This window comes from Anguilla rostrata, chromosome 11 (assembly GCF_018555375.3).
Source record: "Anguilla rostrata isolate EN2019 chromosome 11, ASM1855537v3, whole genome shotgun sequence".
NCBI classification, from domain to species: Eukaryota; Metazoa; Chordata; class Actinopteri; order Anguilliformes; family Anguillidae; genus Anguilla; species Anguilla rostrata.
The window spans coordinates 26,402,346-26,415,649 of record NC_057943.1 but is presented as its reverse complement, the minus strand read 5'-3'; the positions used below and the strand labels follow the sequence as shown (position 1 = coordinate 26,415,649).

The 13,304-nt window shown below is 46.4% G+C and overlaps 1 protein-coding gene across 1 annotated transcript; it reads right to left on the bottom strand.

Moving 5' to 3' along the window:
- Nucleotides 1–1,459: 1,459 nt before the first annotated feature.
- csrnp2 (cysteine-serine-rich nuclear protein 2) lies at nt 1,460–12,590 on the bottom strand. Its single transcript, XM_064299062.1, has 5 exons — nt 11,890–12,590; nt 5,969–6,141; nt 5,173–5,435; nt 4,559–4,855; nt 1,460–3,767 (listed from the first exon to the last, which is right to left on the bottom strand). Exons 2-5 carry the CDS (start codon nt 6,126–6,128, stop codon nt 3,009–3,011), a joined length of 1,479 nt encoding a protein of 492 aa, XP_064155132.1. The 5' UTR covers nt 6,129–6,141; nt 11,890–12,590; the 3' UTR covers nt 1,460–3,008.
- Between the last annotated feature and the right edge of the window lie 714 nt (nt 12,591–13,304).

Below are 13,304 nucleotides of genomic sequence, written 5' to 3'. Positions count from 1 at the left end.
CAGGAGGGGATACGTACTTTACCCCACTACAGCCCTACTTTTCCCCTCCAGACAAGACAGGCAGGCAGGTTCAAATCCAGGATGTGACACAGTCATTGTACCTCTGACTGCACAGCTCCCTCAGTACTTCAAACTGCTAGAGTAAAGAGAGTAATGTAAATGAATAATGCATTTGCGGTTATGTACAAAAGCAATGGCTGCCACACCGGATAAGGGTGTCCAAGCAACTACATCATGTAATCCGATGCAAATATGCAGACTTTCGCCCCTTTTGCGATGCACAAGTATTCTGGTTGGCAGAGTCAGGTGGCGAGACTGTTGAAGATCGGAGAGATGTTTTGGTTCGTTTGATGCCTGGAGGAACAACAGTCATCACTGCACATAAAAAGAGCCCTGCCTTTCCATGACAGCAAACTCCTCAGACACGCCAATGATGCTCACACTCACTAGACAATCCTACGGGAGTTTCATTCTTTAAGACATAATCAATCTGAATATACATATTTTACCTATGTAACACCATCATATCTTTGCTCAGTTTTCTTTTAAAGTTGTAAAGAATGAAAAGAAATGTAAACCTAAAACAAATGCACTTTTGGGGAGAATGCCGTCCATCTTGCCCAAACCCTGCTGATAAACACGCAGACGTGCATGCACATACACGCACATAAAAACGCACATCCCCCTCCAAAATTTTAAAAGCCAGATTGTATTCACAAACCGATCAAATTTGGTGAGTACAGACAAATCAGACACCCTTCTCCACAGGGCAAGCATGAACCGGGGACATTGCCCTTGGTCCTGGAGGAGGGCTCCCATTGGTCTGTGAACCTGCGGTAATTGCGCAACTTGAACAGGCAGACTGCAAGCACCCAAGTGACCAGAAGGGGTCACTAGTGAGCAATGTAACGCCCTCCCTCCCTCGATGGCTGACCGGACGGCCAATTGTGTGTTGGACTGTGGGGCCGTCGGCCAGTCAGGCCTGGTAGGGTCCAGATTCCACACCGGCCCATGGGGCCCATCCACACAGAAGCCCTCTGCTTTTGCAATGTTACGTAAAACTTCCACACAAAAAAACAAACAACTGATTTTTCAGTCATCATAACAAGGAGGCAAATTAACACTAATGAAAGTGCGCATCAATGCGAACTGAGACATCACCGCCAATATCGCCAGACTAAATATATCACAGTAAAGTATGCCACGATATCTACTGAGACACATAACTGTAGTTCAAGTGAAGAATGTGTAGCTTTAATACTTTAGTCATTTGTATAATCCCCCCCACCAACTCACATTGACCGATGTCATGCACTGCAAGCACTCTGACAAATAACTTTTACCAACTATTGCGTGCACTGCAGTAAACTAAATTAATTGCAAAAGCTGCAACAGACCTGCATGTAACATGTACATTGCTTGCCATGGAACAGGACTGACTGACTGACACTGATTAAAGGAGAATTAAAATTAAAATAATTTTTAATGGCCATAATTAACAATAAACCCAAGAAATCAGTAAAAGGCCATTTAAGAAAACAGTAGGTGTGAGATTTGAGGGCGTAGCCCTATGCAAATTAAAATGAAATCACTCCCTTCCACAGAAAACAAAGATCAAAACACATCTAGCCGATTATCGTTCACCAACACTGAAAACGGACAAGTACAACCTCAGACAAGGGAACAGAACCCATACTACCTGAGCAGCAACTAAAATTACACACTGTGCAAAGCGAACGTTAATATTACTCAGCGTACATGGGCCTTCTAGAGACAACTGTGCACATTTTACAGAATATATTTAAATACTGATGTACAGACATCAATTGTGGCGAAGAGCGGTGTGCCCATATGCAACCAAGTCTACAAGCAGTCGCAGGTACGTCTATAGTAGTTGTAACTTTACAGTTATATTTTATACCCTGATCATATATGAAGACTTCCTAAACTCTTCAGTGAGTTCAACCATTAATAAACATATTTTCAAGAGGAATAATTTGTGTTTCTTGTCTGTAGATTGATATTTCGTTTTTCGGTTATTCTCCGGATATCTGCATTCAGAGAATGCACAGAGACAGTCTACAGAACTAGTAAATACTCAAGTCGCATGCTTGTGCAAGGTAAACTATTAGCAGAAAGAGTGTATCAAATTTAGCCTTTCTGCATCAAGCCAGAAACAAAAAATAACAAGTCACCTTTTTAAGGTTTTCATTAATGGTCCTTTGATGTACATTGGTCCAGGCAGAACCTGTACTGTAATTTAATAAAATCCTATTCAGACAAGGGATGGGGTTGAGTGAGGTAATTGATGTGACACGACCAGAGAAAAGGCTGTTCGTTTTCAAAAAAACGAACCTGTGCAAACCTGCATATTTGGTTTGCCTCTATCTTATAGAACAAAAAACCGAAAAGTCAAGTTTTCAACACGGATATAGTAAACAAGTAGCTCTTTCTTGTCTTTTTCACGTTCTCCATGAACACGATACAGTACAAATAAAACGTCACCAAGTATTCCCAGGATTGGTCCGTGGGCAGAGGGGGACACGTCAGCGGCTCATGTGACACGTCGGAGCCTCCTATTCCTGAACCTCGTCGGCCATTTTGCGAACTGCGTGAATAGCCCACCACCGTTTGGCGAAAAGTAAGAGCTGAGGTTCTACCACAACCCGAGCCTACCTATGCGCGAACATCGAGGTGAGCTCGAGCAACGAACCGCCAAATAGACCCATACTTCGGGTCTAAATTGGAGGGTGGGATTCACAGCCAGCACTAGCCCCTACGTAGTCAGCTTCCTCATTACAAGCCACAAAGTGGGAAATACAAGACCCATCTGTGCCATCGGAGGGGCTTTCCCCCTCTTATACTCTTATCTACTCTGTACATGCACACTTCTGATATTTCATCTGTACTATGAGAACTAACATGAATAGTATTATTAATACATAAGGTAGGCAACGTGCTTTTTTCAAGCGCTTTTGTGCAAAACATCTGTGAGCAGGAGGGCAGAGCTAAGCCTCAGAGTGCAGCAGGCTTCCTTCTCCTTCAAAGGCAGTGGGACCGCCCTCCTGGGGTTTCCACGGCAACCCCTGCTCAGGGACGGTGTGTCCGGTCTCACCCTCCGGTGAGGGAGGGGCGTCGCCTGACCCCTGCTGGCAGTCGGTGCGTTCCAGTTTGCCCTCCTCTCTCAGGTCCTCTACTCCTCCTCCACCTCCTCCTTCTAAGTCTTGATCCTGGCCATCACGCAGAATGTGGGGCAGCCCTAGAGCTGTGACATCAGCCTGGCCCAGTGGGCAGTACAGCAAGGAGGAGGGGTCCTTGAGGAGGGCCTGGTTTTGGGTGAAGCAGAGTATGGGGGCTCCAGCAGGGAGCGCCTCCTGCAGGAGGGCCGGCCCCTCCCCCTGCTCCTCCGCCTTCCTCCTGTCCCTCTCCTCGGCACTCTGGAGGTGAAGCACAGCCTCCGCGTTCTCCAGGGCCAGGCTGTCCCGCTGGAGCACGTGATCGGCGGGGCCTGCGTCTGCCAGGGGCCCGGAGGAAGGGGCCACGGGTTCGGGGTCAGGGTGCACGGCCTGGGAGGCTGGAGCGGTGACCTCCGCCTCCTCGAACCCTTCTCCCGCCAGGCCCCCCAGCTGCCTCCTCTTCTCCAGGTTCAGCTTCATGACGGTGTGCAGGTAATGGGTACGCACCCGCAGGGGGTTGAACTCCACCCGTCCCACCGCGTTTCCGCACCCGTCCCGAGTGCAGCCACAAGGGAAGGACATCCTGTCCACCTGCGGACCAGAGAGGCGTTAACTCCCACAGACAGGCTAGCACGCACAGACAGGCTAGCACGCACTGACAGGCTAGCACGCACTGACAGGCTAGCACACACAGACAGGCTAGCACACACAGACAGGCTAGCACGCACAGACAGGCTAGCACACACAGACAGGCTAGCACGCACGACTAGACACAAGGGCTAGCACGCACAGACAGGCTAGCACACAAGACAGGCTAGCACGCACAGACAGGCTAGCACACAAGACAGGCTAGCACGCACAGACAGGCTAGCACGCACAGACAGGCTAGCACACAAAGACAGGCTAGCACGCACAGACAGGCTAGCACACAAAGACAGGCTAGCACGCACAGACAGGCTAGCACGCACAGACAGGCTAGCACACAAAGACAGGCTAGCACGCACAGACAGGCTAGCACGCACAGACAGGCTAGCACGCACAGACAGGCTAGCACACAAAGACAGGCTAGCACGCACAGACAGGCTAGCACGCACAGACAGGCTAGCACGCACTGACAGGCTAGCACGCACTGACAGGCTAGCACACACTGACAGGCTAGCACGCACTGACAGGCTAGCACGCACAGACAGGCTAGCACACACTGACAGGCTAGCATGCACTGACAGGCTCTACAATATCCTCCTCCTCCTACCCTCCTCCCCTCACTGCACTTCCCAGCTCACTCCTACCCTCCTGACTCAGTCCACCCTATCCACTCTACTCATCCTACTCCTACTCCTACTCCTACTCCTACTCCTACTCCTACTCCTCCTCCCCCTCACCTGGCACTTGATGCCGGCCAGGCTGCAGCCGCAGCGGCGCGGGTCGCAGTAGACGCGGCAGTCGCAGCCGCAGTCCTCACGGGACAGGCGAATGGCGCGCAGCTCGCTCTTCTCGCGGGCGTCGATGCGGGCGATGCCCGAGGCGCGCAGCAGGGCGCGGCGCCGCTTGATGGGCAGCGGCTGCAGGAAGAAGCAGTCGTCCACCTCCACGCCCTCCACGTCCAGGTCCTCGTCCGACACGTCGGCCAGCGTCAGAGTCTCAGCCGCCTCACACGCCACCGTCCCGTTACGGGTCAGCTGAGGGGCCGGAAACACAAAGGCAGGCACGCACGCACACACGCACGCACGCACGCACGCACGCACGCACGAACACACAAACACACGAACACACGAACACACGAACACACGAACACACGCACACACGCACACACGTGTGTACACACGTACCAAACTGTATGTTAAAACGTTTAAAATCATGAATATATGAAATAGTCACTGGTATGTATTCCTGAAGTACGTGTGGCCTGTAGGCTGTAGAATAGTCACTGGCCTTTGACTTCCGTAACTCAAGCGGTGCAGCGCGTGATTTTAAAATCTATGTCCTCGCCCCTTACCTTGCGCTTGCGCGCGTCCAGCTTCTCCTGGTGCAGGTGGCGCCGCAGGGCCTGCAGGTGGCCGCGCTCCTGCTCGCGGGCGAACTCGCCCAGCGTGTAGCGGCGGGCGCAGCTGTGGCGCCGGGCCATGCCCAGGGAGCTGCCCCCCTGGCTGGGCACGCTCGTGAAGCCCTGCCGCCGCGAGAAGTAGAAGACCGTCACCGCGCCGAACCGCACCTGCTTGCCGCCCATAGGGGGCGCCCTCCGCCGCAGGATGGAGGTGGCTGCGCGTCACCGAGGGGAGAGAGAAGAAGGAGAGGGAAGCAGGAGCGTGATTTCTCCCGTTTAATGAGGAAACGCTGATTTACAGACTCAGCCACAGGCTCGTCATAAACACACACGCATCACGAGCTGAACACAGGAGAGACTCTTCAGCAATAAAGCCACCTGCTAGCATAGACATTTAGGTTCAGAAAATAAGAGAATAAGGAACGATTACATTTCTGGGGAAAAAGGGGGGAACACAATTGGGGAAGGGGGGGGGCGTTGGGGGAAATCAAGAAGAGACATGTCTTATATTTTAAATATACAAATTATAGGTATTTCTCATTCAGACTGCTGATTTTCAGTTGTCTCACCCTAACAGACAAATGTTAAAAAAAAAAAAACATTCAATGAAAACAAGAGTCATTACACAGCAAGAATCGCAATCAAGCCAAAAATTTCCATTCATTTTCATTTGCTTCTAAAGGAACATTCTGGCTGCAGACTGAGGGACACTGCCACCCTCGGGACGGCAGCACAGCTGCACTCTTACGCGCGAGTGAGGAAGAGGAGGGGGCGTTGAGGCTGTCGCAGCTCTCGGCGCTGTCGCTGCTGGAGATCTCATCGTCCGAATCCTTGGGGGTGGAGCAGGTCGAGCCGGGGTCCACCTCCTCAAACCGCCGCTTCAGGCTGAGAGACCCCACCGAATCCATCGGACCGCACCGCCTGTCAATCACAGAGTCAGAGACACAGGGACCGTGTGACACACCCAGGAGGGTCAAAGGAGTGAAACATCTGAAATACAGTCACGCACACACACGCTCACGCACGCACACACACGCTCACGCATGCACACATGCACACACACGCACGCACCTACCCACTACACCATGTAGCACTGGTCATTTGAGACCATGTTTTAACTAAACATCCACACAGATTTCCCAGTTTATAATTTGAAAAAAGTACCCATCTTTACTTTGTAGCTTAATAAACACTTTCAATGCAAGGGAAAATTCTTAAACATCATTCTGACCGCAGAAGGAAAACACTTAAATCTGTTCTAATCCTAAACTCAAACAAATAATAGCTACAAAACACTATACAAGTAAATACATAAGTGACAGAACTAAAATCAGTTTTAGCAAAACTCTGGGGTAACTACTGAGGCATGCTGGGAAATGGGCCCCAGTGGCTTAGTGCCCTTCATTTGCATATCCTTTCATCCAGACTCCTAATACGCAGAACGGTCAGCTCTCTAAAAATGTTCAATATCACCTAAAAAAGTGACGTGATACAAATGTCTCGTTCACTTGCGTTTCACCTGAAATGTGCAAAAGCAAAATGGCAGTATGCCTCGTCTGTCACCTGAACAATGTCAAATGAGTAACAGAGAGGCAGAGATGCTGAGAACATGAGCTCCTGCCCTCTCTCTAGGTTTTCTCTGCACTGCTGAGGTGGAGGTAGCCTGGCGTTTAAGGCAAAAAAAAAAAAAAAAAACTGACCCAAGCCTCGGTCACAGAGGCAGGTCGAGAGAGGAGACTAGCAGGCAAGGCTGCAGCCCAAACGCAATATCACCGTGTCTGGAGACTCCGGTCAAAAACGAAAGCTGCTTCCTCCCTCCCAGGTCCCTCAAGGTGACATCACCTTCCGACCCCTCCCCTTTTGTTTTTGCCTCCATAGCCGCTCTCCATCCGGGAATAAAAATCCTATTAAGATTTCAGGCTGGACAATGGTTGCCACGGCGATTCAGGGAAAGCGCAGTTTGCACGACCGCCTGGGAACAGCAGTCCTCCAGAACGCGGAGGCTTTTAGCTCCACACAAGGGGCCGATGCAGCCAAATTTAGAGGTTAAACGAGGTAAAGCCAATGGATTTGAGCATTACCCCTTTTCCACAGCGGGGTACAAGATCCCCACAAGCATGCGGAGCCACACAAAGCACATCTGTACCACAAGCACCAAAACAATTACTAATGCTGCACCAGGAAAGATTTTATTCAGGCACAAGGAAAGACAGTTTCAAGTGAAATCTCAGGCCCTGGGCCTTGTGAAAAAGGCTTGCTTGTAAAATGTAGACTAGGATCATTAAATGAAAAGAATGTAAATTAAATGTAAATTTTCCTCCCGCTCTTCAAGAATAAGGAAGTAAACCATCAAAGCCACAAAGCAAAAAATGCCATTATGAACCTCCACTGAGAAGCAAAAAAAAAAAAAAACAATTACTTAAAATTTCAGAAAATGAAAGAATATTCAGAATATTTCTAATTTGCGTCCTGTGTCTTTAGCTTTTAAAGGCTAAACAATGGAGCAGTGCACTCTGGGATTACTGACTCTGGTTTCAAATTCCCCCTTTTTGGGAGAGCCATTCACATTTTTTTTTTTGGTAATCGGGTGTGTTTTTCAAGGCTGTCGACTTGCATTTGTAACTGCATTCAACTGGATGCCTTGGTTTGAAATGAAATTCGTGACTTAAAACCACAAGGCTGAATAGCCAAATGAGAACAGTCTGAATAGCCAAATGAGAACAGTCACCTGCTTGCCACTTCAAAAAGGGTGGCCTTGGTGCTGGAGGGTCAGTGAGAGTGCACTGCCTCAACAAAGGCAAAAGTGCTTTTAACAGGAAATAATAACATAAGCAAGCAATTTTGAAACAGGAACCAAATTAGTTTTCATCTGCCACTCTCTACATTTCAACTCTCTTTTTTTCCCAGTGGAGGTTTTCTTCTTCTTTTTTTAAAGGTAAAACAGTTTTTATAGCACAAATGTCGGGGGGGGGAGACTTTGAGTGGAACCCCCAGACAAGCTCCCTCCATGCACAGGTGGAGTTGGCTCAGATGATTGCTAAATCAATGTAGGACAATTTGCCTGAAGGTTACGAGAGGCTGCCAGCACAAATACACTACCTTCCTGTAAGGCTGTCCAAAAATAATAATAATAAAATAAAATAGGCAAAAACTCACATTATATCATAAGAAACATTTGGGGAGTGCTTTTCATTTTAATGTTTCAATTTGCCTTAATGCAATAATAAAGGTAAAAATATAGTGCAGACAAAATGTTTTATTTTAGACAATAACTCTAGTAGACTCCCACATCAGTTGCCTCAATAAAACCAACTCAGGGACCAGCTCAATAAACCCTCCTGGGTGCAGCATCAAGCTAAAGTGCTAGCCCTTGGTAGGGTGACACACCCCACTTTCAGGAATCAAATTCCAAGCATGCCAGTGCCGACTGCAGCTGGGGGACCCTAGAGGGATTTCCCAGACATCAGCACCCAAGAGCGCCTCCTCTGGTCAGTCGGGCACCTGCAGCTTGCCTGTGACAGCCACGTGAGTGAAGCACTGATCAACTCAGCCTTGGGACTGTGGAGTATAAAAGGCAAAGGCTCCATGCAGTGAGCACTAGGTGCCACGTTCATCTATCAGCACTCCACAAAACGTGATGATGCCTTCATGGGAAATGCTTAAAATAAAAGGGCGCGACGGATCTTTCCAGAATCAAATGGAAGACAGCGCTCATAGCAGACACTGGGAATGAAACCTAAACTCGCCCCATGCTGCACATCAAGTGAATCCACAGATCAGTTTCATGAAATAGGAAGATTCAAAACGCCAAGCACAGGCAACATCAATACCAGCCCATAGGTATCCATCTCATGGCTGAAGCTAAGCAGATATGGGCTGAGTTTGTATGTGGAAGGCAGACCTTCTGGGAAACCTGCTTTGCTTCTGTAAGGGCCTTTGGCAGGCCAGTACATAAATTCAATGACTCAGCACAGAGATGGGGGCAAAGCATTCTAGAAGGTTCCACCCGGCAGATGAGATGTTAAATCAAGGTCCTGACACACTGTGGTCAAAGATCCCATTACACTGAAAGAGTAGGGGGGCGTTACCTTCAGTGTACTGGCAAAACTCTACTTCTGGCCACTACATTACACTGCACCCCTTATAACTGATTGGTTGTACAATCCCTTTCATTTCAACCCATCTTTGATTCCAAGGTTGTCACTGTAAAGAGTTCTCATTTCACATACCTGTTTAAATGAAGGATAGAAAATGCTACTGACTCATGTAACAGTATCGTGGAGGAACAGATGTGCAGCTGAGTTAAGTTTTGGTATTCCACAGGCTGAAAGAATGTGTGAATATACAGTGGAAAGAACACAGGTACAATACCGCCGGAATGCAAAATACAAGTGGTTTTGACGAACTACCACTTTACGTTGTACACGATATCTATTCAAGCAGACCATCTGCAATGTTTCAATGGAGCCATTTTGCCACATGACCAACAGACACACTGGAGAGAGCTCCGTCTGACTGTTTAAAAGTAATATGAAGGACAGGTCAGAGCACCAAACCCAAAGCTGGTGCCAAGGACTCTGGAGGACAGGACTGATAATCATCAGGACTTGGCCGAGTAGGAACTGAGCGCACTGGGCTAGTTGAGAAAAGAAAACGGGGAAAAAAATGCAAATTTGGCACAGAGAGAGGGATGCATCAAAATGGCTGACCCAATTAAGTCAAGGCTGGAAAAAACCATTCAAAAGAGCCAATTTTGGTAGACATTTTTAGCAAGATGTCTCCAGACATCCAAATCCTGTCCGTTCCAATTTTAGAGAAGGCAGCCATTTTTGAGATTGGGTACCCAGTTTGTAAGCACTGTAGTCTGCAGTGATCGCTCTACTGCAATCCAAAACAGTGTAAGCACACAAATAATATTGAAACGAATATCCTTCCAAATGTGTTTAACCCCCCTGTTGTCCTCCTGAGTTTCACTGCAGTGAAAAGCCCTTGAAGTTTCTTCATCGTGAAATCTGATGACTTCTTTGAGTGACCCAACCATTAGTAAAACTTAAACCTTGATCTTTTTTTTATAAAAGTCGCACAACATCGGGGTACAAATATCATCATATGAGACTTTTTAAACCCAGCAGTTATGAAATTATAAGACATAATCTAAGTTAAGTGCCACACATCTATTACAGCAAAAATAAAAAATAATTCAATTATGATGTGTCTTTTGTAATAACAGCTCATGTACATTGGAGAAATACAGTCTCCCTTGACTGTGCAATAGGAAAATAGTTATTCACAGATTTATTGATGATTGACAGGTTGTTTCTACATGAAAAATAGGGTTTATAATTCAATGAAGAGGCTTTACCACAGGGGGCCCAGCGAGGGTGGGTCACTTTTGACCCTGTGGAGAAGGGGTGCAAGCATAATATGAAGACAACAGGAGGGTTAGGAATCATCAGTCATTGGTCATACTTTCTACCACAAAGCAGTTTTTTAATCCCACCAATAGAATCCAAGTGTCCAGTTCCTTCTGGGCTCCCCTCCCACATCAAATCATACAAAACATAAAATCCGCTAGAGATTCTCCAATCACCTCACATGGAAATTCAGATATTCAGGATATGCTTTCATGGTTTAGGATGCTATGACTCACCATGTTCCTTTGCCTTAAAAGCAAAAAATATCAATTTGTTGCAACACATTTGTGTTTGTTACACTAGAGTTTTAAAGGACAGAAGTACTACTTTGGTCAGTGTAATAATAACAATGCAGACAACGCAGCCCACCAGTATCAAATAGCATCCATGACTGTAGAACAATGGTTCTGAACACCAGGCTCTTGCAGTTGTGGCCTACATGGGCCCGATTTAATCCTGCCCTTTTAGTTTGGCTGTATTATTTATTTTTATTTTTTGTGATGGTGGTGGTCTGTAACTGAATCTGGGTGCCGATTACTGTCCAAGTTATGGCTCAGAGTACATTGCAATCTAAAGTGGGCCAAGAATAAAGTGAGACAAACCAAACATTCAGAATATGCATCAGCCAGCATCAGACTGGCTTGGCCTGAGTTCCTATGTGCACAGCTCTTTGACACAGGAAGAGCTCATTTCAATCAGGTTACAGTAAATTGGTTAAAAAGAACTCCCCGTGACACACAACTATGCCCATGCTCTATAACTACAAAGACAGAAAAGGAAGCAGAATCCACTACTACATGTAAATGACAACGCACTGTAAGTCCCATTCCATCCATACACTGGCGAATGGCCAAAGACATGCCGATATGCTTGATGCTTCGGTTTGTCTTTGAGAGTGCCACAGAGATAGTGTTTTTTGTGAACACATTTATATTTCTGATACAACAGCAAAACATTCTGGGACATCGCCATTAAGGTTTACGGGTAAATAAATCCACGTGGAATAGGGGTGGAATAACTCAGATGTGGTTAAATGCATTTAAAATGACAGTATCGTACAGTAATTTGAGAAACCGTAGTAGGGATTGGCATTAGCTCCAGCTCCGAGATAGAACCATCTCAAGTAGTGTCGTAGTGATACCGACCAGCTTCGTACGCCCCGTCTCCCCCATTACGATTTCAGTCTTCCCATTCATGTTATGTTATATAGTAACTGTCTAACCGACTGAGGGACCACGAAACAGTAGCTTCTTACCTTCGGAGAAACTGAGAACAAGTTTCACCACACAATACGCTATTTTCTCCTTTGATTGAAACAATAATTTCTCTCCTTGACTCGTTTCCGGCTCAGATTTTCGTGTCCTTTCTTCTTATTGCGTTATCTTTTCCCTTTTCCAACGGCTGATTGCAGACAAGGGCAATTGCGAAGCGTTTTAGTCGATCAAGGGGGAAAATAGGGCATCATTTGTACATAACATCATTTGTAGACTTGGAGCCGGCGGTTACAGGCTATATTTCGGTTTTGCACAATTATTCACACAGGGAAAAATACTGCTGCAGCATATGAAATTTATCCTAAGGGTAACTGAATGAATCGAGCCGGTGAACAACCGGGAGGGAGCAGCGAAGGACTTCAGCCAAATATACTCAGCTTTTCACTTCGCATTTTCACTTAAATTGCAATGGCATGGAGTTTGTGTTGCTTCATAGTTTTTCTTCTTTCCCCTTTAAAAGCTGCAAGTCAATGGAACAGTCCGTTGCACGCGCTATTCATTTCTGTGATTTTACGCTAATCATAGCGGTTTTACTCCTGTTATTCGTTTAAAGTTGTTTCGGGTACACGAGTCGTTGTTTTAAGCCGTTTACTACGTATAAAATGTTCCCAGTTTTCTGGCGGAACGTGTCCCTCCTGCCCGGCTTGTTACAATGCAACAATAGTGTTCGGAATTCTACACGGTGGAAGTATATACTCATTCTGACATCACAGGTATCCCACACACAGAGCATGCTGGGAAATGAAGTCACAAACTGTTCCATTGTTTAGACTAATGTGTGGCTAATTTGGACAGCAGTCCTGTACACACTCCGGTAGAAATAGCAAGAAATACTCGCAATTTGTTGAGAAAGAAATATTTCAGTGGAAAATAAATCTACCACAAAGCAAAGGTGTATCTTTCTAGAAGGTTCATTTTTTTCAAAGGTGTTTTCGGTGTCCTTGTTGCATGGTACAATCGTCATGGCAACTGAAGTCATGGTTTATTCTCAGAATGTAATAATAAGCGCTTCGTGGAGACAGTGATGAAAAAAATTATGCACTTGCGTAAATCAGAATTTACGCAATTTCAGTTTCTTAAAATATCAACATCTTCACACATCTGCATCATAGATAGCGTGGCTATTAAATTGTTTAAAACGCTACGTCAGAGGAAGAGCAAAAGAGCAATTCCGATTTTAAGGATTGTTCATGAGACAGATAAAGGCCCAAATCTCTTTAAACCTCCTGATATCAAATATTTCATAGGAGATGGTCCCCAAGGATGGTGGGTGTACCCTTCAATATTAGAAGTACAGAATAAAAACCAGGACTGAAAAATATGGGAAAACAGTTTTAAAAATGTTCAACAGAGGTCCAAGTGTAATAACTATACTGAATTGAAGGACAGCTAAAAT

Excerpts from the sequence above, each read along its gene's own strand:
- csrnp2 (XM_064299062.1), bottom strand. The coding sequence starts at position 6,128 with ATGGATTCGGTGGGGTCTCTCAGCCTGAAGCGGCGGTTTGAGGAGGTG. Across the intron at positions 4,856-5,172 it reads TGGACGCGCGCAAGCGCAAG|CTGACCCGTAACGGGACGGT; the intron begins GTAAGGGGCGAG and ends CCGGCCCCTCAG. Across the intron at positions 3,768-4,558 it reads TGGCCGGCATCAAGTGCCAG|GTGGACAGGATGTCCTTCCC; the intron begins GTGAGGGGGAGG and ends TCTGGTCCGCAG.